Source organism: Borostomias antarcticus, assembly GCF_949987555.1.
Source record: "Borostomias antarcticus genome assembly, chromosome: 18".
NCBI lineage: Eukaryota > Metazoa > Chordata > Actinopteri > Stomiiformes > Stomiidae > Borostomias > Borostomias antarcticus.
The window spans coordinates 16,524,386-16,551,885 of record NC_140251.1 but is presented as its reverse complement, the minus strand read 5'-3'; the positions used below and the strand labels follow the sequence as shown (position 1 = coordinate 16,551,885).

Genomic DNA, 27,500 nt, shown 5'->3' with positions numbered 1-27,500 from the left:
TCTTAATGTGTTCATCATGTTCAATCCACTTGAAACAGATCAGAGAGTGAGTACAGTAGGCCTAGTTAATCTGCGGCTGCCTACATACTGTAGAGTATCATCAGGGCCCTTCCTTAGACATCAGTAAAGTGACTGCTCAAGGGAAGAACATTTACTTTTAGGGCCCCACAAATTCTAGAGCTTGCCCTGTGGTCATTCTGTGGTGCTGAAATTAGGACTAGGGATGTCACGAAAGAAGATATTTCGATTCTGATTCTATACCAAATTTTACAAAAGGATCTAATCTCTTAACTTGGGTGAAAAATATTTTAATGACTATTCTGCTGGTAATAAATGAGGTAATAATAAAATCATATAATATGTCAAAGGAGAGGATAATGCAATGCTCATTGCAATTCTTTTCAACTGACAAATTATTTCATAATGGGACAGCCGCTCACACGATCACATTATAGCTACATATGCCAACATATCCAATTATCAGCATCATCAAGGTTAATATGAACAATTTATTTGGTGGTGTTGTGGTTAGTGTTGCTACTGTAGTAGTGTGGTGGTTGGTGTTGTTAGTAGTGTGGTGGTTGGTGTTGTTAGTAGTGTGGTGGTTGGTGTTGTTAGTAGTGTGGTGGTTGGTGTCGTTAGTAGTGTGGTGGTTGGTGTTGTTAGTAGTGTGGTGGTTGTGTTGTTAGTAGTCTGGTGGTTGGTGTTAGTAGTGTTGTGGTTGGTTTTGTTAGTAGTGTGGTGGTTGGTGTTGTTAGTAGTGTGGTGGTTGGTGTTGTTAGTAGTCTGGTGGTTGGTGTTGTTAGTAGTGTGGTGGTTGGTGTTGTTAGTAGTGTGGTGGTTGGTGTTGTTAGTAGTGTGGTGGTTGGTGTTGTTAGTAGTGTGGTGGTTGTGTTGTTAGTAGGCTGGTGGTTGGTGTTGTTAGTAGTGTGGTGGTTGGTGTTGTTAGTAGTGTGGTGGTTGGTGTTGTTAGTAGTGTGGTGGTTGGTGTTGTTAGTAGTGTGGTGGTTGTGTTGTTAGTAGGCTGGTGGTTGGTTTTGTTAGTAGTGTGGTGGTTGGTGTTGTTAGTAGTGTGGTGGTTGTATTGTTAGTAGTGTGGTGGTTGGTGTCGTTAGTAGTGTGGTGGTTGGTGTTGTTAGTAGTGTGGTGGTTGTGTTGTTAGTAGTGTGGTGGTTGGTGTTGTGAGTAGTGTGGTGGTTGGTGTTGTTAGTAGTCTGGTGGTTGGTGTTGTTAGTAGTCTGGTGGTTGGTGTTGTTAGTAGTGTGGTGGTAGGTGTTGTTAGTAGTGTGGTGGTAGGTGTTGTTAGTAGTGTGGTGGTTGGTGTTGTTAGTAGTCTGGTGGTTGGTGTTGTTAGTAGTGTGGTGGTTGGTGTCGTTAGTAGTGTGGTGGTTGGTGTTGTTAGTAGTGTGGTGGTTGGTGTTGTTAGTAGTGTGGTGGTTGTGTTGTTAGTAGTGTGGTGGTTGTGTTGTTAGTAGTGTGGTGGTTGGTGTTGTTAGTAGTCTGGTGGTTGGTGTTGTTAGTAGTGTGGTGGTTGGTGTTGTTAGTAGTGTGGTGGTTGGTGTTGTTAGTAGTGTGGTGGTTGGTGTTGTTAGTAGTGTGGTGGTTGGTGTTGTTAGTAGTGTGGTGGTTGGTGTTGTTAGTAGTGTGGTGGTTGGTGTTGTTAGTAGTCTGGTGGTTGGTGTTGTTAGTAGTCTGGTGGTTGGTGTTGTTAGTAGTGTGGTGGTTGGTGTTGTTAGTAGTGTGGTGGTTGGTGTTGTTAGTAGTGTGGTGGTTGGTGTTGTTAGTAGTGTGGTGGTTGGTGTTGTTAGTAGTGTGGTGGTTGGTGTTGTTAGTAGTGTTGTGGTTGGTTTTGTTAGTAGTGTGGTGGTTGGTGTTGTTAGTAGTGTGGTGGTTGGTGTTGTTAGTAGTCTGGTGGTTGGTGTTGTTAATAGTGTGGTGGTTGGTGTTGTTAGTAGTGTGGTGGTTGGTGTTGTTAGTAGTGTGGTGGTTGGTGTTGTTAGTAGTGTGGTGGTTGTGTTGTTAGTAGGCTGGTGGTTGGTTTTGTTAGTAGTGTGGTGGTTGGTGTTGTTAGTAGTGTGGTGGTTGTGTTGTTAGTAGTGTGGTGGTTGGTGTCGTTAGTAGTGTGGTGGTTGGTGTTGTTAGTAGTGTGGTGGTTGTGTTGTTAGTAGTGTGGTGGTTGGTGTTGTGAGTAGTGTGGTGGTTGGTGTTGTTAGTAGTCTGGTGGTTGGTGTTGTTAGTAGTCTGGTGGTTGGTGTTGTTAGTAGTGTGGTGGTAGGTGTTGTTAGTAGTGTGGTGGTTGGTGTTGTTAGTAGTCTGGTGGTTGGTGTTGTTAGTAGTGTGGTGGTTGGTGTCGTTAGTAGTGTGGTGGTTGGTGTTGTTAGTAGTGTGGTGGTTGGTGTTGTTAGTAGTGTGGTGGTTTTGTTGTTAGTAGTGTGGTGTTTGTGTTGTTAGTAGTGTGGTGGTTGGTGTTGTTAGTAGTCTGGTGGTTGGTGTTGTTAGTAGTGTGGTGGTTGGTGTTGTTAGTAGTGTGGTGGTTGGTGTTGTTAGTAGTGTGGTGGTTGGTGTTGTTAGTAGTGTGGTGGTTGGTGTTGTTAGTAGTGTGGTGGTTGGTGTTGTTAGTAGTGTGGTGGTTGGTGTTGTTAGTAGTCTGGTGGTTGGTGTTGTTAGTAGTCTGGTGGTTGGTGTTGTTAGTAGTGTGGTGGTTGGTGTTGTTAGTAGTGTGGTGGTTGGTGTCGTTAGTAGTGTGGTGGTTGGTGTTGTTAGTAGTGTGGTGGTTGGTGTTGTTAGTAGTGTGGTGGTTGGTGTTGTTAGTAGTGTGGTGGTTGGTGTTGTTAGTAGTGTGGTGGTTGGTGTTGTTAGTAGTCTGGTGGTTGGTTTTGTTAGTAGTGTGGTGGTTGGTGTTGTTAGTAGTGTGGTGGTTGGTGTTGTTAGTAGTGTGGTGGTTGGTGTTGTTAGTAGTGTGGTGGTTGGTGTTGTTAGTAGTGTGGTGGTTGGTGTTGTTAGTAGTGTGGTGGTTGGTGTTGTTAGTAGTGTGGTGGTTGGTGTTGTTAGTAGTGTGGTGGTTGGTGTTGTTAGTAGTGTGGTGGTTGGTGTTGTTAGTAGTGTGGTGGTTGGTGTTGTTAGTAGTCTGGTGGTTGGTGTTGTTAGTAGTGTGGTGGTTGGTGTTGTTAGTAGTGTGGTGGTTGGTGTTGTTAGTAGTGTGGTGGTTGGTGTTGTTAGTAGTGTGGTGGTTGGTGTTGTTAGTAGTGTGGTGGTTGGTGTTGTTAGTAGTGTGGTGGTTGGTGTTGTTAGTAGTCTGGTGGTTGGTGTTGTTAGTAGTGTGGTGGTTGGTGTTGTTAGTAGTGTGGTGGTTGGTGTTGTTAGTAGTGTGGTGGTTGGTGTTGTTAGTAGTGTGGTGGTTGGTGTTGTTAGTAGTGTGGTGGTTGGTGTTGTTAGTAGTGTGGTGGTTGGTATTGTTAGTAGTGTGGTGGTTGGTGTTGTTAGTAGTGTGGTGGTTGGTGTTGTTAGTAGTGTGGTGGTTGGTGCTGTTACTAGTTCCTTCACCTTCTCCATGTCGTCCCAGTTGGTGATGATGCCGTGTTCGATGGGGTACTTCAGAGTCAGGATACCTCTCTTGCTCTGGGCCTCGTCTCCTACGTAAGAGTCCTTCTGTCCCATACCCACCATCACGCCCTGGTGAGATAGAGAGAAAGAGAGAGAGAGAGAGAGAGAGAGAGAGAGAGAGAGAGGTTCAGACACACACACACACACACACACACGATCACACCATGAGGGGGTCTAGAGCACTCACACCTCTTTACTGGCCTCTGAAACTCCAGTGCACATACCAGACTGCAGACACTGTACTCTTATATGAGGAGGCTTTACACAAGTGTTCCCATATACAGGTGTTGAGCAGTGTATCTTACAAGAGGGTTGACAGTAACATAGCGTGTGTGTGTGTGTGTGTGTGTGTGTGTGTGTGTGTGTCTGTGTGTGTCTGTGTGCGTGCGTGCGTGCGTACGTGGATGGATCCTACACCTTGCGTGTGTAGGTGGGTGTGCGTGCCCAGGTGCATGCCTACATGCATGTGTGTGCTCTTTTGTGAGTTTGTGCCTAAGCATGTGTGTGTATGTGTGTGTGGGGGGGGGCAGTGTGAATGAGCTTCACCTGGTGACGGGGACGTCCCACGATGGAAGGGAACACAGCTCTGGGCGCGTCGTCCCCGGCGAAGCCTGCCTTCACCAGTCCTGAGCCATTGTCACACACCAAGGCGGTGGTCTCCTCCTCGTCACACATCTTTTGCTCAGCTAGTTGTTGACCTGCGGAACGGGAACGCGACACACACCAGGGGCGCGTTCAGAAGGGGAGAAACGCTCAAAACGTTGCACATCATGTATAGAGGGTGCACGAGTGAGAACTGTATCGGAACCATTATCAATCAATCAATCAATCAATCAAAGCTTTATTTGTATAGCGCATTTCATACCCAGAGGCAACACAATGCGCTTTACAGAGAACAAGGGAGGTGGGCATACGACCCACTCTCTACATATTCCAGAGGGAAGCAAAAAAACAGTAATCACCCGGGGGCCAGATAAGTGAGCTGTAAAAATTATTCTTAAGATTCTTCTTAAAATTATGCTAAACACTTTCTCATCCAGATGGCCTGACTGAGGCACCTGTTCTAAACAATATATATTTCTTTATGAAGAATCGGATCTTTGGCTTTCAGAGATCACTGCAGATAGAAATAGGCTAAACAGAATCTGCCTGCTGTTCTCTGGCGGTGGGAAGTGTCCGCTCCACATATATCTATCAGAATAGTCTGTGAGGCTTTGCACTTTGGAATTGGCCCCAGATGACAGCCATAATTCTCGGGTGTCAGAGCGAGAGAGAATCTCCTGTCGTACATTAGAAACATGAGACCGCTCTTCACATTGGCAGTGACTTTGATCCCTTGCACTTTCTCCCTGTGCGTGCCTCTACCACAAATACAATACAAAGTCGCAGTGGATAGGACAGCTTATCTGACAAATACTTCACCCTAATGAAGTCAGTATCCGCAAACAGAAGACAGTAAGTGTGAATCATTCACCACTCAATAGTATTTGTTTCACAAACTTACTTCAGGCCTATCAGATCATTAATCCTAATCATTCCTCTAACTGAATATGTTTTAGTGGATCATATCCTAATCCTGTGTTGTAGTAGACTAATGAGAATTGGCAGGAGAGCAGGACTTACCCTGGGGATCAGGAGAGGAGGAGTGTTGGAGTGGCCCCCTGGAGACAGAAGACAAGAGAGTAGAGGGCTTCACCTGCCCTCCATATTTAAATAGGGAGCCTGGCTCGGTGGCGTCACATACCTTCCTGCACCCGGGCCTTTTTAGGAGACATTGTCACCCCTGACAAACCAATGCGGAAGTGACAGGTAGGCCGTCCTCTGAGAGCAGGAGGCCTGGAATCCCGACCACTACGCCCGTCGCCCTTGCAAACCTTGCATTTAATATTAGAAGATAATTTATCGCTGGTGGGTTAGGGTTGGGGGGGCGGGGGGGGGGTTGGAGGGTGGGGGGATGGGGGAGGGGGGTGAAGAGGGAAGAACAGTCTATTGTGGGAAGAAGACTGGTCGGTGGTGCGTTCACAGGCGGTAGGTATGTTGGCTGGCAACTATAAATAAGGCGTTGGATGGCGCATCTGTCATAACGCAGCTATGACCGTTTGTCTGCCTGTCAGTCAAACGCTGCGGCGCGAGCCAAGCCGACGGCCATCGGCACTCCGGTTGGAGAGCGAACGCAACGCCTCTACAGAATCCATCTCCCTCAACATGCCTTCAAAGGAAGTTTCAAAGCCCCCTCTGCACTGGGGTGTGGACAGTTACTGCCATCAAGACATATAAAGACAAACTATTCTCGCCAATAGAAAATCAGGGCAATTCTCACCAAAAACAAAAAGCCTTATCTGGTAGAGCTCACAGATGAGTGAGAGGAGTGAACTGTGACCCTACATTAGTGATTGGTCTATATGAGTCTTTAGTTTGCAAAGTACATTAGCTCTCTAGCAGGCATTATCCAATAGGCTTACTGTTACAGATTGCTTCTACAGGCAGTGTGCCAACCCACCAAAATAATCTGATGACAGTCAGTAGTGGTTGGATAAGCCCTTTTCAAATAAATAGGTTAATATTTAGACTGATGTCAGGAAAGTCAGGTCAAGCCATTTACTCCATTCCACAGTGTGGTTTGTTCATCAGGGATTGGTTATCTCGAGAGTGTGCGGTGGTGTCGGGAGCTAGGTTGTTTAGGTGTAGGTGTAGTGTTACTGCCAAAGCTACTATGGGCTAATCCTCTCATCTGCACCCATACTGGGCTGCTGCTGCTCCTGACCTGGCCCAGAACCAGCTGGACATCCTTCAGGATTGCACTACATCTGCCTCAACAGAAGCCCAACAATGGGCTGTATACAGTAAGCTGCCTGCTTAGCTGTATGCCTTCTTACAGTTGGCTTGTTTCCCTGTGTACCTGTCTGTCTGTCTGTCTGTCTGTCTGTCTGTCTGTCTGTCTGTCTGTCTGTCTACCAATTGGACATACATGTGGACATGCTTGTGGAAAGCTTGTGGAATTAGAAAAAAATCATTTCTGGATTCTATCAATTGCCAGATACACATTAGCCCACGTGTGCCACACAAAAGACATCGCAGACATACACACACACACACATACGTATGCACACAGACACAGACACACACACACACACGCTTTTGACCCCATTCATCACTCACTTAACCAGCAGCCTTTGCTGCGTAAGTGAGTGAACACTATGACCTCAGGCCACGACCTCTGTGCCCCAGCAACTTCCATTCCCCCTCACCCCCCCCATCCCTCCTCACCCCCCCCCCCCCCCGACCCCCCATCCCCCTCCACCTCCCCTCCAGCCCCCTGCTGCCCCTCCCCTGAGTTACAATGCCCTACAGACCTCACGCACGTCCCACACCTGCTCTGTAGAACAGTAACCATGCAGGGGCATTTGATAGTGAGTGAGTGAGTGAGTGAGTGAGTGAGTGAGTGAGTGAGTGAGTGAGTGAGTGAGTAGGTACATTTTATTTATAAAAACACCTTTAGAAACTGAGGTTACAAAGTGCTGTATTATGAGAACAACAGGAAAATAAGAGTAAAAGAAGTACGAAAAACAAACAGAAAAAAATATTAATATAGGTAGAACAGAAAATATTTTTCAAAGGGATTTCCACTTCCTGGAACCCCTGTTGCCATGCGGGTCATGTGACCGGACAACTTGTGCCAATACCACCCCATGTGATCATGAGCATTCTGAGCCACTGAAATAGCACCAGCTTCCCCACATCTCTGGACACATACAGGCCTTACTATCCAGTACATGACACAGGAGAGAAACTGTTACTTCCTGACATGGTGCACAAAAGTAGAGATTGTCCACTGACTTTGTTGCTGGAATTCTGTATTGTTTAAAGGCACATTCCAAAAGAAGTTTGTCTTTGCACTGAATGCCACTTATCTATTTAGTGACTCTTAAACTTGAACATCTTTAGCACATTGTTTGTCCATGAAAATGGAAATAATGAGAACATATTTTCCTGGCATCAAGCATGGTGAGAATGGAGTGGTATTTATGGTTGAAATGTACTGCTGGATCTGCCACAGGTAGAATGATCACAATGTTTTGGCGCAGAAGACAGTTATACTGTATGGCCACAATGTCAAAGAGATTGTGCTTGTCAGTCAACATGACATTTGTCACCAAACAACACAACGTTGTCTCAACCGACCGCCACAGGGGATCACGGTGTAGAGAAGCTGGTTGAACACCTCCTGCTCCGGTAGCTGGCAGGCCTGTCAGTGTATGAATAACCTCCGTTAGAATTAGCATTAGCATTATCAGACAGAGAGAAAACCCACCCAGCCCTTTCACTACAGGGCATTTTTTTTACTAATATGATACAATAATTACATACCATATGTTAGTTTGCATTCTTGCGGTCGTAGTTATACACCTACTGCATGGATGACCTGAGGAAGGCCATACTGTAATGTGAGCTCGCTAGATCAGGATGGTCTCATGAGGCTGTATGGCAGATATGTGTTAGCATTGGTCTGATTTTACATTTCCTAGAAATGCTTAAGAAAATAAACAATTTTGAATCTAAAATGCACTTCATATACAATGGTGCCTCAATTTATAAGAACTATATGACTTTTTTTTTTTTTTTTTTTATCATAGAAGGCTTTGTGTTCACACCTTGTGCTTCCTGTCTCGGAAAAGCACATTTATCCTAGTTTTTCCAACACATTTATGGGTACCCCATTGACTTCCATTGTAGCCCAGTGAGAGCCTGCATAAAATCTGCAGCTAATTCAGTACTGGAACGATCAGCAATATCGTGGAAGACAGACCACAAATAGGGCTAAATGTCCAAAATAGCATACTACCCCTTTAAGAGTAAGCAGGCACAAATGAACACGGGTGCCATTCAAGGTCAACACAACGCTGTGTAAACAGGAAGTGAGGTCTCATTGTTTAACACATCATCCCTTTGACATTTTACTTAATATGCATACTCCATGAGGGCAAATGGGCACAATTTAACATGGCCCCCACTCAATGTCAACGTAACACCATGTAAACAGAAAGTGAGGTCTAATTGCTTAAATCATCATCCCTTTGACATTCTACTTAATATGCATGCTCCCTAAAAGTGAGTGGGCATGAATTAACATGGCCACCAACACATTTGTGAGTGTACACTTAATGCTACCTGCTGACTTAATCAAATATGGTGGACTTGGCCTGGTTATCTGTCTATTCACTCATGAATATGAATTGAATTAGCAGCTCTGTGAGACTTGGTGAAAGCTACTGTATACCAGTCAGGATGTGTAACTGAGGAGTCTCTTGGTATTAATAAGCATTGATGGGAATCATGGGATTAGCATGTTTATTCTACATCACAACCCTAGATGACAAGGGCAATGCATGAATTGTTGAGCTACCTGCCAAGTGAGAAGCCATAGGCATAGATGGCAATCACCAGGTTTGCCTGTTTTGGCAACCCAAGGGATGAATGAATGAATTAATCTATCTATCTATCTATCTATCTATCTATCTATCTATCTATCTATCTATCTATCTATCTATCTATCTATCTATCTATCTATCTGGGATGTCTTCAGCAACTACTGTATTTTCACTGACAACTAGACGGTGGTTTTACTTCAGCCTGTCTTTATAGCTTACAGCTTACTTAGCAAAGATCTAAATGTGATTAACTTTGTTTAACTGAAGAGAAGGCTAGACTAATAGCCCGAATGTAATTAGGCTAGAATTAGAACATTGGTATTAGCCAATCAAAGGTAATCTAAACTAACCTTTTTAATAGAATTAAGCAGAGCGCAATGGAATGAACCTTGTTTGTATTTACCAAGTAAGTAATACCACAGCAATCATGGACCAGCCCACGCCACTGTAGGGACCCAGTAAGTACTCCGTACCGACCTGTAAGTACCCAAAAAGTACCCTGTACCTACCTGTGAGTACAAATACCTACGCTCCCGTGCCCTCCAATTACACATTGCCCTTCACACTCTGATAAGTACCCCGTACCTACCTGTAAGTACAAATGCCTATGCTCCCGTCCCCTCCATAACAGGTCCCCCTCCATAAATACTGGTACCATAAGTACCCTGTACCTACCTGTAAGAACTGGGAATTATTAGTAAATTACATGTAACTAAAGAGATTTACACAGTAAGACGCTGGTACAGTAAGACACAGGATGTATTATAAAGCGTTACCACCCGGGCTGTATTATGAAGCGTTACCCAATAATGTATTACAAGTTACTGTAAGGAGTAGCTATTATAACCAGGTGTGTAGTTATTGAGGCTGAGAGTTTACTCAGCTGTTTTCGGATCAACTGTATTCGTCCTCTCCCCCCAGGCTTGGGGCCGAGGGGCTATCCTTTTACCACCCCGAGCCTGGGTAAGGGGGTCACCCGGGCTATATATCTGGGCACACCTCCAGGAGCCAGGTCACTGTTTCGTCATCCACGACTGTCAGGACACACATTCCGTTGGGTGTCTGATATATCGGACAGTCCTGGATGACGTGCTCTGCAGTTTGTTCCTCGGCGCCAAACGCGCACGCCAAGCCCCATCTGTGCATCGATGAGCAGAAGCGTCCGACGCCAGTCCGGAGACGATTAATCCTCACCCACGCCGGTCTGGGTAAGTCCATCCCGGGAGGGGAAGGACCGGCGGCCGCGATGAAATCACAGAGTCTGGAGGTGTTCGCCTCCCACTCCCTACACCAGGTGTAGTCTGCCCATCCTGCCTCACTGATGTTAAGATCTCTGCATTGCTGCAGGAGATCCCGTGCCGCAGGAATAGACTTGAGACGCCGGGGAGGCTCCGCTGTTGCAGTGAGCCTGTCGTGGAGCAGGTGGTTAGGCTGGCAACCTGTCACAATGCGCAAGACTTCGTTGATAAGCGGATTGATGAGGCAGGAGTAGACCAGGCTTAGGGCTGCCATACGTAATGTTTTTATGCTGCCGCCACAGCCTGATCGGACCACTCGCCTCATCAACGCCACACAAGCTGTTAACTTCTTGCGCAGTGACTCGAGGTGTTTCCAGAATATGACCGACCTGTCCAATGTCACGCCGAGATAGGTTGGTTGGCGCAGCGTGGCCGGAGTGTTCCATCGATGTGTATTCGGAGCTCACGTTTAGCTTCTTTGTTGTTAAGGTGGAAGTCCGCCGACACCATCTTTGCCTCGCTGAGCTTCAATCTCCATTTCCGGAGGTATGCCGCTAGTGTCTGCATGTCCTGGATTAGGGTCTCCTCCACAGCCTGCCAGTCTCCAGCGGAGTATACCAGCGCGAGGTCGTCTGCGTAGGCATACTTGCTGGAGACTGTGTTCGGCAGGTCAAAGGTGTAGATGTTACAGTATAAAGGAGGGGGGCCAGGACAGATCCCCGGGGGATGCCGTTCTTAAGGCATCACAACCTGCTTCACTGTCCGCTACCTGTGGTGAGGGTAAAGCTGTGGTTTCGGACAAGCTCCATGATTATGCTGACCATGTGCCTGTCCGGCAGCAGGCGGAGCAGCTTGCAAGTGAGGCCACGGTGCCATACGGTGTCGTAGGCAGCCGTCAGGTCTATAAAGACAGCTCCGGCCTTCTTTTTGGCTGAAAAGCTGCATGTCCTCGATGTCTTGAGTCATCAAAGTGACTTGATCTATGGTCGATCTCCCACGTTGGAACCCCGCCTGCTCCTGTGGGAGCAGTGGGTCGATGATGGTTCAGCACGGGTGTAAATGAGGCGCTCGAGGATCTTGAAGGGGATACATAGCAGAGAGATGGGACGGTAACTCTTGGGGTCCCCTTCAGGCTTGTTCGGCTTAGGGATCGCGGTAACTAGGGCTCCTCTCCAGATTTTGGGGATCTTGAGTTAACTTAACCAGGACTTCAAGGCATGTTCGGCATGGAGTTTAAGCTCTGGGCAGATAGTGTGATTTGCAAGGGCGGAGGCTTGTAGACGTTAACAATTTTTAAGCCGGCAACGTCCACGCACAACCTCTCAATCAGAGAGGCAGTCGGGGATTGGACGGCGAGAGTCCAGTTCAACCTTTGGTGGATGAACGTAGCAAGGCCATGCTTCCTGCTTTGAATAGACCCAGCTAGAGCAAAATTTGGGAGAGCTAGCTTATCTGCTGTCACAAAGTGGGTCTCCTGGAGGAGGATGACAAGGGCCTTGGTGGTGCAGGCCAGGTGTTCGATGATGTCGATCTTACTGGGGGTGAGCCCTTTGGTGTTCAGCTGCAGAATTCTGGGTTGGGAGCCGACCCTCCCCACCTGTGGCAGTTGAACGCCAGCCCAGGTGGTGGCCCTCAGTTGGCAGATTTTACTTTGCTTGCGGTAGTTAATCACAGCTACTGACGGGGGGCACCATGAGAAGGTGTCTGCCTCACCCCCCACTGTATTAATCAATGGGCAGAGAAACAAGGTGGTTAAACTCGACAGTTAACTAAATGCTTTTGGGATATATATTACATATGCAGTGCAGTCTCAGGTAGCTATGATGACTGGCTGTAGGGTTAACGATGCACTGCTACTACAGTAGCTATACAGGTAGCTCTACTGAGATTCATTGATCATTTAAGTAATGTCTGTCAGTATTGCTGCTACACATCATTCCATAATGCTAATGTGGTAGCTAAAACAACACTGGTGGTTAGGGTTAGGGTCTCTCTAACGCATATCCCAAGTCCATTTGCTGGATCACCAGCCACATACAGAAGTTGGTTGAATGCCAGACTTTGAATGTCGGCTCCATCCTTGACTCTTTCCCAGGTGGAGACTGCTCATGTTGAGGCTATGAGAGAGCTCCCGTTTGTGTTGAGGGTGGAGAAGGTGAAGGGACTGACACCATTAGTCTTCTGTGTGGGGTGAAGATGACTGTTAGTACTCCTTCCCCTCTCAGGAAGAGGGCCCTGCTCACAATCTGCACCCGGACATAGCAGAAAGTCAATCCCCCTATATCTCAAATCAAATAAAACTTGATTTGTATAGCGCATTTCATACACAGAGGCAACACAGTGGAACTTCTAAAGAGGCATGGTCAGATAAAATGTGTTTGTCTGTTGCTTTGAATTTCTTGTTTGATATTTCATAGATGTCCTCTCATGCCCTCAACCCCCAGATACAGTATATAGCACAAGTAGGTTGGTTGTACAGACAGTTTCATTTTTTATTTAACCTTTATTTAACCAGGAGAGTACCATTGAAATTAAAAATGTAATTTTCAAGGGAGACCTGGCCAAGATATGCATCAGCATTAAAACACATACTGTGCAGGCAGAAAACACAAAAGGACACAAAATGAAAAGAACCATAAGAAATTCAAATTTCAAAAGAAATTTCTAGGAGTCAAATTAGCATAAAACATCGGACACAGTTACTGGTTAAGATTCATATTTCTGAGGTAAAGATTTTAAGAAACTGTATCTTAAATCATATTGAAATCCAGGGAGAATGCCTTTCAAATAATGTGGATTTGAAGAAAAGGTTTGAAATAATTAAATTAACATATTGTATTTAAGTGGATGGTCTTTTTGACAGACAGACACATTCAATTCAATTTCAATTATTGAAAAAGGCCAACCTTGGGATAAGCAATGGGTAAGCATTTCTCCAAAGGGTTTCAGCACAACTATAGATTGGACATTAAGCTTGCACAGGTGTGTCAAGCTACAGTATACACTTGTGGGCGTGGCAACACATTGGGTGCATTCGCGAATGTGCTCGGAGGGCACCCAGAGTGCACTCTGGTCATTGGGAAATTCAGAGTGCCTCGAGCGTCTCTGGGAGCACTCCGAGTGCGCACTGGCTGCTCTCACTGAAAAGACGGTTTGTCCGAGTGAATTAAATTAAGTGATTTCCGAGCGCTCTGTGACTTTGAAACCAGAGCGCTCTGAAATCAAAGCAGATTCTCAGAGCACATTTAAGAACACACCCATTGTTAGCGAACAAGTTGTCACATGATTCTTTCAGCCTCTGTCCAATCACTTCAAGGTCGAATCCTCAATGTGTTACTATACCACACGCAACTTTAAATGAAATGGTCAAGGCTAGTACTTCAATGCACACATCAATGCAATTTAGAGGGTGTGACATACAGTAGTAGTTTGATCTTTGAGAGGATGTGCCTTCCCAGTGTTTTGTTTGTGGTGCTAAACCAACGTCATATAATTAAGTTGCATACCCAAAGGTAGAAAGGTAGCACAGACAGATGTTCAGGATAACATTGACTTCTCTTAATTTCACCATTTTATTTTGGCCATGTGTGTTTTGTTCTTCCATCAGAACTTGAAAGACAATGGAAGTCTGGACCTTTGCAAAGGTTACAGTGGTTAGGAGGTTGGCTCAAAAGGGTCACATAGTGATTAACTTCCTAAGGTCACGTCTTTTCTTGCTATCTTAGCAACATGAAAATGGTTAAAGATAGGTGAAATGGCACAGTACATGCCTTGCAGTTTAACATTTTTGACAGACGGTTTAGAGGTTTATATTACGTACAACTTATTCAGAGGAAGCATTTGAAACTGAAATCACAATTCAGTCCAGCAGGTGTCATCGTGTTGAGTGTTGAAATCCAGTACATCTCTCTCTGAGAGAGTAGTTTTGGCAGATTGCCCCCCTCTGGCTGGAAGTGTTACATGTTGAAGCCCAACAGAGTGCAGGGATGCGGGAGGCTTTGCTATGGCATAGTCCCTGTTCCCTGTGTGAATGACATAGCACGTAATCTCATCGTTGTGGTCTATCCACGTGGCAGTGGATCACTGACGCCTCGGATGGAAGGTCCTTATCTCCTTATGTGATCTGTGACCTCCGGTGCACCCAGACGCCAGCTAGACTGCCCTAGTCCTGAGGGCTTAGAGGGGACTGAAGCAAGCCAGTGCTTTGCAGCAGCTTCCCTTACTGGAATTTGTGATGGACTGGTTGTGGCATTGTGTCCCTCAGAGCTTAAAGTGACAGGACCTTAGTAAAGCATATGGTGTATGTGTGGCAAGGTACTTCCCCATGCTGAGAAACTCCAGCACAGTAGGGGTCTCCACCTGGACATCCTCCAGAAAATATCCTGGTCATCAATCACAAGCATTCCTTGTACTGTAGTACAGTTCACCTCAGGTCTTTAGCTCTTCCTCAGTTTTTTGGGCTGGGAAGAACGCTTATCCTGTATCCAGTGTTCTTTGAACCATCCACTGGCATTCACGTCCACTTTGAGAATGTCCATGATCCAAGCGTCTTTCTGAGAACCCTCCAAGAACTCTGATAGGGATATTTGACCTGGGGACAGAAAATCAACATCCCATGTCAACATATCACCATTTCTGTACTCTTTTCTCTTCAAACTGGAGTTGAATGAGCTTGAGAGAGAGAGAGAGAGAGAGAGAGAGAGAGAGAGAGAGACATCACACTGCAATTCCCTCCCTTTACCCAATCAACAACAATTGCAACTGATTCCCTTACAACCTGTTTGTTTTGCTCTGCATACAGTTACTATAATGACCTCGCAAGTTGTGGTGTTTAAACAAGCACAGGTCAAGCAAGACCAAGGTTCTTTCTGTGCTTTCTGAGTTAACATGTCCTCCCCGTGTTTGCAAGGGTTTTCTCCCAAAAGAACCCAAAACGAAAAACATGCAGAAGAACAGAAGCTCCTCAGTCCGGTCCCTGACCAAGACCTAGACTGAGCACTTGGACTTATTCTGCGGGCGCCATGATTGATGACTGCCCACTGCTCCTGGCTGCCCCTGGAGGAGGACGCTGTTGGATGGGGTAAATGCAGGGAACACTTTCCACCAACGACCTCTGCTTGCATGTGTGTGATGTGTCGCCGCTCACATGTGTAATTGTGTGCCATTGCCATGTGGTGAATTAAAGACCCCTAGAAGTCCTGTAATTATAATTATAAAGAGTGATGAACCGTATTCCATTTAGTATTTCATCACATATTAGACAGCCTGAACTATTCCAAACACACATGGTTATTTCACACAGACATTGCAGTGTACAGTATGTAGTGTGTGTGTGTGCATACACCTGCAGTGTTGAGAGTAAATTCTTATGTTGTCCAGAAGGTAGCCAGTGATTTCACTGAACCCCACCCACTTCCAGCCTGTAGATTATCCTAAGATGCTGTTAGTGGTGGGCGCAGCAGAGCACTACAAGACCAGCTCAGGGGGGACAGCATGACTGTATTTAACCTCTGTTAAACCAAAGAGCAAAGTGGCTTAGTGCAAAGTAGTTCTGCATTCACTAAGATGAAATGGTCCAAGCAGACCTTGAAGGACAGCAGAGTATTAGCCTAGTGATATATGTTTGTTTGTTGATGGTACTAGCTGCTACTATTGTATACAGTATTCAAAAAGTGTACTGTTCTTCCACTGTAAAACCATGAAATGCAAAATGATAACATGAAAATGATTTGCAATATTGACTGAGTGATGAAATAAAAAAGAGAAAACTTACCGTCTTTGTTTTCATCCACAAGTTCAAAGATTCTGTCACAAATTTCATCAGGTGTCATGTCAGATTTGGTTTGTTTGAGTTTACAGATTATCTGGAATAAACAAATGCATATAAGTAACAAAAAATCCCAAAGAGCAAATGAAGGCTATTCCACATATGTTTGTTTGTATACCTTTATGATGTGCTTCACTTCACGTCGGTCCAGTTTTCCATTCTCATCCCTGTCATAGACTTTGAAAGACCACTTCAATCTGTCCTCTAGTTTCCCTCGGAGCACAATGTGCACTGCTGCCACAAATTCCATAAAATCTATTACATTGTCCTGAAAACATATATTTGAGTTAATCGGGCAATATGCCTAATAATACATAATGATCAAGTAATAATAATACATTGAGTGAATTATGATGACGTACAATGTAGCCTAATTTAAATCTACAAGGAATAGTCTCTACTACTACTGTACTACTACTGTAGCCTATTAGTTTACCTTATTCGTATCAAATGATCGGAATATCGTTTCCATGAACAAACTCTCTTCCTCTGAAGAGCTTTGTATTCCAAAAAGATTCCTGAATTCATGCAGGTGTAGAGCTCCGCTCGGACATTTCTTTATAAACGCTGCGTAAAGACCTTGAATATCTGCCAATTCCACCCCTTCATCGTCGTCACTCTGACTTTGGCCCATTTTAAGAATCAATAAACTTTTACACAATCTAAGAATTTCAGTTCCGCGAAAAGCCTATTTTGTGATGGAAAGACAGTACTCCATTGTATCGCATTTCACACACAACTGAGTTGAACTAATCCGCTGGGATAAACTCGAGCAGAATTAACTTGGTGAGGATGGATTAGTTATTTTAGGAAATCTTCTGTTAAGCTATTCCTGTTCATTTGTAAAGGTGCTTTACAGGAACCTGATCAGCCCTGGTGAAAAAAAACAACATAGAAATCATAGGCTACACATTTCAGTGTTCCTGTTGGATTTGTACTGTAAAAGTAAGTTGTAGGGATGCATTACACGTCATTATCTGTCTGTTCAACCAACATAATTATTCGCATCTGTATTCGGATAGAGACGACGTTAGTGGGGGTGGTTTATACAGGAGGTTGCGGTTGAAGATTGTATTTTCTAACTTTCATTGGCAATTGCATTTTTGAGCATTCAAAGCATCAAATTGGTTTAATATTGACATATAATTAGTTCTGAAATATACTTTTCAATCTCATGGGATTTCAGACGGGTGTTATTTGGTTTTAGTGATGCACCACCGCTAGGTGGCGTCTTTGAGCAGATTTAGCAGCTGGGCTCAGTGTTTTTCTCCTATAGTCTACGGATGAAGACAAGCCTGATCATTGCATCATTAAATGTCACATTTTTTAATTTAAATGCTCTGTTGTAAAGCACTTTGAGATGAATTTATCTGTATGAAAGGTAGGCTACTGTACAAATAACGTTTTATTGTTATTATTACCTTGTTCTCAAACACATTTTTTCTCCATCTGAATGTAATTTAATTATTACGAACACAGTAACTATCTCAGTAACTGACGTCGAGTCAAGACGTGGTGTCTGTTAAGTCAAATGCGCAAAATAACAGTATTGCTTACAATGACTAGCAATAGCTAACTTGAACTAGAACTAAAGAGATGTGGCGAAAGTGGGGGTTTGCGTTGTGTTTCTGGAACGCTGGGACTTCAACTGGGATGTGATGACGTCCCACCAAATCACGAGCTCCGATACATAAACCCCGGAAGTAAATTTGAAGACGAGCACCAGCTAGTGTAACCAAAGACTATTGATGATTGAAAATAACAATTTCTTTCTTTAACAATCCCTTGTATCCCAGCCAGAGGAAAGTTCTACCAAGCAATTTGTTCCCTTTATAGTGCTCCCCAAGTTGTGTTAAAGTAAATGACACCCTTAATTACAAACTGGTTTGCTACATCATCAGGCGTTAAACAGGGTGATGCTCTGTCCCCCACATTGTTCGCTATATATATTAATGATTTAGCTAATGAAATTAAACTGGACTGTGGAGTGAAATGTGGAAATGAACAGGTCATCAGCTTATTGTATGTGGATGATATTATTCTTATGGCAGAAACAGAAGTTGATTTACAGGAGATGTTGATATGTGCGAACTGGTGTAGGAAATGGAGACTCATGATTAATGAAAAGAAAACTGAAATTATGCACTTTAAAAACCCAAACAAACATAGAAGTGATTTTCAATCTCAATTTGTAGATTCTAAGTTAAATTATACAAAATATTATAAATATTTAGGTTTTTATTTAGATGAGCATATGGATTTCATTAAAGGTACAACGCTACTGGCCGAATCAGCAAATCGAGCACTAGGGGGAGTCATAGGTAAAACAAGAATTTTGAAAGATATTGGTTTTGCTATATACTCAGATCTATACCAACCCTGTGTATGTCCAGTGCTAGACTATGTTGCGGGGGTGTGGGGGTCTAGGTCCTACCCCAAAAGTGAAGCTGTACACAACAGAGCAATGAAATACTTCTTGGGCATGCACAAGTTTGCACCATCCTTGGCTGTTATGGGAGATATGGGATGGGAATCGAATAAGGAGCGTTGGAGGCAGGGGCGGAGCTAATGGTTCATTGCAGAGGGGGCGGGGACCTCATAGTGGGGGGCGGGGACCTCATAGTGGGCCCCTATAGGTTGTATGGAGATGCAAGACAGACGGAATGGGAAGAAATGCAGATTACAATTAGGTGTTCTATTTCAGCACCATGGACAGCGCCGTGGATTTATCAATAAATGGTGGCCTGCTAATATTTAAGCAACACAACTGCTGATAGGCTATTTCAGCAACATGGTTGGCACTATGGATTTTACACATAATTTTCTCAAACCTCAGTCAGACAAAAGATGAAAAATACTAAACGAGTGGGCAAGGATAGCAGGCAAATACACAGATTAATATCCAATGATGTTGTTGGGTGTCCAGCCACACTGCCGTAGTCTATAGCCTACACAATCAAGCCACACCTACACACAACAAACTACTGGTGTTCAAGCATTGTGTCACAATAATAACAATCATCAAGAAGACACAGCGGTCTACAACACAAGCAGCAACATTTTGCCAGATAGCCAGCATCTACACTATGACAAGATTCAGGGGAATTCAGGGGGGGGGGGCTTGTTCCCTCAGCCTAGCCACTGGAGTTTCCATACTATCCTCTTGAACTTCACCATCATCATCATCCTCATCACCACCACTTACATTTTCCCTTGCTTGGCTAATACTAGCAGCTGTATCATAATTATCATCAGAATCATCACAACATTTCATCATCTGCGTCTTCTTAATTTATCTCATCCAAATCTACATTGTTTTCCTAAGCTACCTGTGTGTTGCTAGCTGCCACATTCTCCTTGTCCTCGCTAACATCCCTTGCTTCTGTTGCTTGGCTAATGCTAGCAGCAGTCTTGGAGGGTTGAATAATGGAAAAGAAATTTGTCAGAGGAACACATGAGGCCACCAGATCTTTCCTCTGCCTTTCCTCTTAACGCTTCAGTGCGCCTGACTTGTATTTTTTGCTTTTCAACATTTTATTCACAGAATAGAGCTACTACTAACGCTACAACAGCAACAGCTCAAGTTTAACCGATCATGGCAGCACTGCACTTTCAAACGAATCGAATGAGGTAGTGCTCACGAGCATCTCAGATAGGCGGGGCCCTTATTAAGGGGGTATGCTACTAAGGGTGTGCCAACGACAAAACAAATTTTTTTTATTTACTTGACTTTTTTGCCACAATCAAGATACAGTAAACACACTTTATTAAAAATATTCAACTATACAACAAAAATGCATGTTCAGTCTTGGGCCCAAGGTGGGCCCCTTAGGACTGTGGGCCCGGGGCGGGCGCCCCTTTGACCCCCCCACTCCCTCCTACTGGTTGGAGGGTGTGTATGGCACGTGTGTGGAACAGGATACTGGGGTTGAACGAGAACAGAATTGTAAGAAAAATATTTGAAAATATTTGCCAAACTGCAGTGTGTTATCTGCTCTGCTGAGAAGGTGACCGGCTGCAGCCTGCCCTCCCTCCTGGCCCTGCACAACTCCAGAACCTTGGAGCAGGTCAGGAAGATGGCGGCCGACCCCTCCCACTCTGGCCACAGTCTCTTTGTGCCACTCCCCTCTGGGAGGAGGTTGCGGCCCATCAAGTCAAGTCAAGTCAAATTTTATTTATAAAGCACATTTTAAAAAGACTGCGGTCGAGCTAAAGTGCTGTACACAAAATACAATAAACATTAAAAGCGCAAAGTACAATAACAACAACAGTACAGACATATAAAAACACACAGAATACCAGGGTGTCGTGATCAACTACAGTTGAAGGCCAGGGAGAAGAAATGGGTTTTTAAGAGAGATTTGGGCCAATCTAATGTGGATGGGTAGACTGTTCCAGAGCCGAGGGCCAGAGGCTGCAAAGGTTCGGTCTCCACTCGTCTTAAGCCTAGTTTGAGACACTTCCAGCAGTATCTGGTCAGCTGATCTTAAAGCTCTGGCTGGGGAATGGCGCTGCAGGAGTTCAGCTAGGTCAGGACCGGGACCGCATGCCAAAGAGGGAACTTCTTCCTCACGGCAACCAGCCTCATCAACAAGGCTTGTGTTGCCCTCTGACTCCCATCCCTCCCCTACGCCCCCACCCCATCCCGGACTCCACCACCGTTGAGACACTTGCACATGACATGACCACCGAATGTACTATACATTAGACACACAGCACTCACATACAGAATGTGTGTATGTATGTATGTATGTATGTATGTATGTATGTATGTATGTATGTATGTATGTATGTATGTATGTATGTATGTATGTATGTATGTATGTATGTATGTATGTATGTATGTATGTATGTATGTATGTATGTATGTATGCATGTATCACGCCGCACACACTATATGCACACACACTCACATACACATTACACTTTGCACACTCACTGTGTCTGCTCTACATTTTGTATATATATATATATTTGAATCTTATCTTATTTTGCACTCATATTTTGTACTTGCTGTTTGCACTATCCTGTCTTTGCACTATCACATCTCGTCCCTAAACCCTGTCCAATGTTGTCTCCATGTTATGCACCATGCCCCAAAACAAATCCCTAATATGTAAAAAAAAAATAATAATAATAATAATCATACTAATAAAAATAATATTAATTTAACTAAATAAAAAACTACAATGGCAATAAAAGGAATTCTGATTCTGATTACTCAGATGGTTCGGTGTTGGTGGAGAAGGGCTGCCCCCTTGTGGCTGAATTTAACAACTATATTCCATAGTGGAATTCAGTAAACAAAACATCCTAAACGTCACTTCCGCTTACATTTTGACAGCAAAACACTGCAAAATACGTGCAATACGAAACCATTTCAGTGTTTTATGGTCATCTTATACAGCCTTTGCTTACACATTGAACGATACGTTGCTTCTTGGACGTGAGGTACAGAATTTGCTGAGAAGTGAGAACATTAGAAAACGATGAAGGTGAGTCGGGGGGTCGGGATGGACCTTGTTTTCTGTTTTCGCAACCTGCAGGCTGTCATTGGCACTGGGATATATTTAAGAAAATAACGTCAAACTATGTCCCTACGCTATAGGGCATTTTAACTCCAACAGACATTTTGATACTAGCTTGCTAAATATAGTGTCGTCATCATCACAAAAATCCCCATCGTTGTGAACATCCGTCGCTCCCCCAGTCAAGGATAGCAGCTAAGCTAAATCTCCCCTCCTGCTAAAACAGTAGGATAACGTTAACTAGTGTCAATCACTCACAATAACTACTATAGTTACCAATCACGTTGCGGTCTTTTTCATATTTATTGAAACCTAAATGAGTGTCACTATCTATCACTTTATTATCCCTGCTCCTTCTTTTGTCTGGTTATTCAAGGGTGATAGGATTATTTTTTGTCTGTCATCATAAGCTTACCTAGGGGAGACCGGGGGGCAATTGACAATTTCAAATTGCCCGAATCGGAAGACAGAACCATGAAACATGATCTGTGATCCCTCTCTGGTTTCTAGGACAAACTGTCAAACTTGTCCCCGTTTTCTTGGGGGTGGCTGTGGCTCAGCTGGTAGAGTGGGTCGTTCAATGATCGAAGGGTCAGGGGTTCGAATCCCATATGAATGAGAGGCCATTGCAAAGCGCTTTGAGTGCTGCTAAGGTGGAAAATAAGTGCTATATAAGTGCAGTCCATTTACCACTTATTGTGGTCCTTATTTATATGAAGGTATTACGTGTGTTGTTACAAAATGCCATGTTGTTACAATCACCCCTGCATGGGGGCAGATGTAATTCGACTTCTAGTGGTTCAATCAATATTGTGACTCTAACATTGCTTGTAAAAACATCTGTTGACTGATAACAAGTAGAACACAAGTTACCTACATACAAGTTGTATCCAAATAGTTTGAGGTTTTTGAGTAATGACACAAACCAAAACTATTTACCATTTTGGGGGCAATGGTAAACATTTTTGGTTTGTGTCATTACTCAAAAACCTCCCTATATTATCCACCATGTTAGTCTGAGATGCACTGAGCTGTTACTATCAAATCACCAAGTTTCACTTTGTGTCTTCTAGTGTCCCTTCTCATACTTGATGACTGTAATTTGTCATTATGTAACAATAGTCTATTAAGCTATGATGTGACAACCCTCATCCAGGAAGTGAGGAATGCGAGGACAACTCAAAGCTAAACTCCAAGGGTACACTGTCTAGAAAGTATTCTGATACAGCGTAGACATATCACAATGGATTATTTATTATTTTCAATGGCAGCGGCGACAATGGACGTTTCAGTCTCACGACTTTCCTCAGCGTTGAAATGTCTGTTGTCGCCGCTGCCTGTTCCACTGAAAATAATAAATCACCCTCACCCAGAACAGAAATGTGTTGGAAATTAACTTGCTGTCTGTCTCACAGGTCCCTAGCACCGAGAATGAGGTGGTTGAGGAGGCTAGTTCTTCACCTGTGGACTCCAACAACGAGGAGGAGATTCCTCCATACCTACGGGAGGAGCCTCCAGAGGGTAAGCAGACGAAGCACTGTGGATACTGGGGTCCACTCTGACCTGGACTCTATCCAAGAACAACTCCTGCAAGTAGTTTCTCCTCCTTGGTATCTGGCTTGATTGTAGCCTGCACAGTAAGCCACGTATGAAGCTAGACGCAAGTGTGTTTTTTTTTTTTGTCTGCTTTTGTCCTGTTGTCATGCGTTCCCTGTCTGAGTCATTCTATCTACTCAAATGTCACATGACCGTTTGTGTGAATTAATCGATGGCCCTACAGGTCTGGGCGATGGAGAAACTGAACTGTGTATAAGGCCGTGTGTCCCTGCAGCCTCCCTATGAAGAGAGCCTAGTGTTGGAAGGAAGTGTGTCCTCATCAGTTGATTGCAGACTCCTGACACTAGATGGCAGTGCAGGCTGTACAGTACCAGGGCAGTGACTGGTTTCTGTATAGCCCAGGGTACAGTTAGTCTATAAAAGGAAGCTTGGTCATTCGGGGACATTGTCAGGCCCTACTGGCCGGGGAGGGGGGGGGGGGGGGGGGGCGAGGGGCATAGTCAGCGGTTGTCTCTTCACCAGGTTCTCTGATGGCGCCAGTCACACAATCACACCAATTATTCTCTATTCTCTATTGGTAGTCATGTTTTAAGATGTCTCCTACATTGACCTCCCGATACAACGTGCCTAAGTTAGCTTACCAAGTGATTTCTGGTTGAGGATTCCAATAGTAAAAGTGGAGTGAGTGGGTTGATGGAGTTGTGGAAAGCAGTAGCCAACTAGCCTACTCCCCATCGTACCACCAACAGTACAAAGGAAGCATCACTGTCAACATGCCTGGGCTACAATTAGGACACATGAAAGAGAATATGAGAGTAAAGTACGCCTTTATTTTTTCTTCTCTTTATATATAGTTTTATAGTATTTTTGATGTCATTTTTGGACACTACAAAGCATCTAAGGTTATGTTAAGCTGCTCTCTGGAAATAAATAAACCCAGGTTTTTGTTCAAGCCAGGACTGGATATCACTATTGTAAATTGCTCCAGCAGATTTATTGCGTCTATTTGGAACAATGTTATTGTTGGTATTGTTGTCTGCCTTCAGGATAGTATGAGTAAAGTCTTTTAGGCTTTTATCTGGCTTTCCTAATTGTTCGTGGTTGCAGAATAATAGGAGGAACAATGTCCAATTCCTTGTCCAATCCAATTCCCAGATTAGATTATGCTCTTATTGACTTGTTTTAGAAAGGAGATGCACTTGTGAGTTCTGGCAAGTAGTAGTACATTGGCTCTTCCTACGTTAAATGCAATTATTGTTAGTCGCTTTGGATTAAAGCGTCTGCTAAATTACTGTAATGCAATGTAACATGTGAAGATGTCTAGGCCTGGGTCTAGGTCTAGGCCGAATGGTTTTAGCACAGTAAGGTAGTCACAAAGCCCCAGTCACAGCATGTGCTGTTTGTATTCCAAATGTGCGGATACAACTTTTTGAAGTTATCATGTCATAATATGGGTGAAAATACCAACATGCACACTCTCACACTGTTGTGGTGCTGGAAGTAAATCCCCTTCAAAGTGTCAAATGAAGAATAACATACTCCCACACACACTTTTTCTCTGCTTTTTAATCGGTCAACGTTTCGGTTTCTACCTTCATCAGGACAGATTTTTGCAACAATGAGAATGTGAGTTCATTTTAAACACCACCATACAATGTGATTGGATAATTGGATGTGTGTTTCCCATCCCCATTGGCTAGTGAGATGACATCATGGAATGACATCACTGCAAGAAAAAAAGAGGCAAAATTAGAAAAAGACATTATAATGTATACACAAGAACATTAGGAAAAAACATTTTTTTCCAAACAACGAAAATTTCTAAAGAGATAAAAAAAGGGAATCTAAATCATCAAACACTTGTCTATCAGCATATTGTATCAAGCTGTATATTAAGAACATGACATAGTTCGACTTATTTATCTCTCATCAATAGGATATAATAGAGACACATCAAAATATATTTCACAAACATACACTTAGATCAAGTTCATCATTAAGCCCAAAAGGAGTCCCATATGTTTGGAGCTCTGTTATCCAAAAGGCCTCTCTTTTAAGAAGTGCTTCTTTTAGATCACCTCCACGTCTGGAAAGGACCACTTTTTCAATCCCACAATAGCTAAAGGCTGTTATGGGATGTTTGGCCTGTTTAAAATGGACGGCTATTGGGCTATCTGGGTTACTGTTGCGAATAGCCAACCTTAACAGAAAATAAATGACTCCTGTTGTTGAGCATGTGATGACACCACGTATTTTGTATTTCTTTCCTGTCAAGGGGTGTGAAAAGGTATTACATTTGGTAGTGCAGTTACACTGTGCACACCGTCCACGTTTGTAGTTGCCATCAGGCAGAGGAGGCATACAACTAGGTCTTTGATAAAGACAGTCAGCATGCACTAACTTATCTTTCAAATTCTTACCCCGACGGAAAGCAATTCTTGGTGGTGTAGCATACAAATGACCAGCTTTAGGATCACTAGAGAGGATATGCCAATGCTTTCTGATAGAGCACTTGAAATTAAACATTCTATCAGTGAAGTTGAGGACACAGACTGCGGATGGCTTGCTCCTTACTCTTCCATCCCCCCGTGACTTCACTCTTTGTAGGGATGTGTCCCGATCCTCTTCCCTATACCCTCTTTGTTTGAAACGTGATTTCATTATGCTCACCTGGTTATCAAAACATTCATTTTTCTCACAGATTCTTTGCAGTCTGTGGAATTGACCCACTGGAATAGCATCTTTCACATATTTTGGGTGGTAACTATGTAAAAGATTGTTCCTATCTGTAGGTTTTCTGAAAAGATCTGTGGTCAATTTGTTGTTCTCTTTTGTAATACATAGATCCAAAAAATTGATTGTCTGATTGTCATGTTCCAATTTAAAGGTAAGAGACTCACTTTTACTATTCAACCAGTCTGTGAATTCTAGAAGCTGTTCAAGTGACCCAGTCCACAAGAATAGAATATCATCAATGTATCGTTTCCAATACCTAATGTATGGCAGGTATGGGTTCTCTGTGCTTTCTAAAACATGCTTGATTTCAAATAATCCAACATACAGGTTTGCGTAGTTGGGTGCCATTGTGGTTCCCATCGCAGTTCCCTTAATCTGCAAGTAAAAATCTCTACCAACACTGAAATCATTTTTAGTTAGTTCTATTTCAGCTGCCTCAAGTAAAAATGTATTAAAAGTTGTTTCTGCTTTCCCATTTAGTTAGTAGTGCAGTGCTTCTAATCCCCTCTGGTGGGGTATATTGTATAGAGGCTTTCGACATCCAGGGTACAAAGTATGCTAGAATCAGGCACATTTTCAATACTTCTCAGTGACTGTAGTACTTCATTAGTGTCTTTAACAAAGGGTTGGCAGTTCAAAAACCAATGGCTTAATACAGTGATCAACAAAGGTTGAAAGAGGGGCAGTAATATAATTTATTCCTGCCAACAGGTCCTCCAGGAGGACACTCAATGGATGTATGTATCTTTGGTAGTGTGTATGGAACAGGAATAATGGGTGCTTTTTCATATAAGAAATCAAAGTTCTTTCTAGTGATGATCCCATTATTCAGTGCTCCCTCTAACAATTCCTTCACTTCCCTTTGAAATGTTTTCGTTGGATCACCCTTCAGTTTTCGGTAATAATGTTCATTTGACAATTGTCTCTCAATTCCAGCTCTAATCACTGATGTCCTGGACCACAACAGCTCCTCCCTTGTCTGCACTTTTGATTATTATTGTCTTATCATTTTGTAGACCCTTCAAAGCATCATGTTCAGCCTTAGATAAATTGTGATATGATTTTCTTTTCTTGTATATTCTCTCAATGTCATCATAATATGGCCACCCAAACATTTCTGTCTGAACATGTGTTTTACCTGGGAACAGCAGAACATTGTTGTCATAACTTCCTGTCAAGTTGTTCCTGAAGGGTACAGCAAATAAACCCATCTGTTAGGAGTTATTAATAGGACAAAATGAATGTTTTATCGATGGGCCCCCCCCCCTCCCCTCTGCTCCTGTCCTCTCCTGGTTTCTGTTGCGGTGCTGGCTGCTCCATCATCATGACAGGTCCAGTGCACATCAGGGCTGGTGCGTGATGTGCTGTATAACTGTGATGGATGAACTGTCAGTCCGCAGGCAGCCGCGTGTGTGTGTGTGTGTGCGCACAGTCAGCGCAGGGGTGTGTGTCTGCGTGTGTGTCCAGTCTCTTTTCTCCCCTGTCCACCTGTGTTTCTGACACACACACACACACACACACACACACTTGTCTGATACAACCATTCACATGGAGCATTTGTAACCATCCCTACCCCCCAATC

The 27,500-nt window shown here is 43.8% G+C and overlaps 3 protein-coding genes across 6 annotated transcripts in view; 1 reads left to right on the top strand and 2 right to left on the bottom strand.

Annotated features, from left to right (window-relative positions):
• Positions 1-4,278, bottom strand: part of acte1 (actin, epsilon 1) — a gene marked incomplete at both ends in the record, with an annotated part of 10,374 nt that extends 6,096 nt beyond the window's left edge. For 3 of the 4 annotated variants that reach the window (XM_084452659.1, XM_084452662.1, XM_084452661.1), the window contains 2 exons: positions 3,544-3,672; positions 4,150-4,278. In XM_084452659.1, coding sequence (XP_084308785.1) covers positions 3,544-3,672; positions 4,150-4,278 — 258 coding nt within the window. The remainder of the gene's footprint in view (positions 1-3,543; positions 3,673-4,149) is intronic. The other variant, XM_084452660.1, reaches the window with a different exon arrangement.
• A 10,428-nt stretch (positions 4,279-14,706) lies between these two features.
• guca1g (guanylate cyclase activator 1g) lies at positions 14,707-16,731 on the bottom strand (the record flags this gene model as incomplete). Its single annotated transcript, XM_084452812.1, has 4 exons — positions 14,707-14,861; positions 16,044-16,134; positions 16,216-16,365; positions 16,534-16,731. 4 exons carry the CDS (start codon positions 16,729-16,731, stop codon positions 14,707-14,709), a joined length of 594 nt encoding a protein of 197 aa, XP_084308938.1.
• Positions 16,732-21,439: 4,708 nt separating this feature from the next.
• The window catches only part of LOC311320638 (transmembrane protein 263-B), a 24,679-nt gene continuing 18,618 nt past the window's right edge, over positions 21,440-27,500 (top strand). Inside the window, exons 1-2 of the mRNA XM_084452440.1 lie at positions 21,440-21,592; positions 23,041-23,146. Of these exons, the coding sequence (XP_084308566.1) occupies positions 21,587-21,592; positions 23,041-23,146 (112 nt within the window). The 5' untranslated portion in view covers positions 21,440-21,586. The remainder of the gene's footprint in view (positions 21,593-23,040; positions 23,147-27,500) is intronic.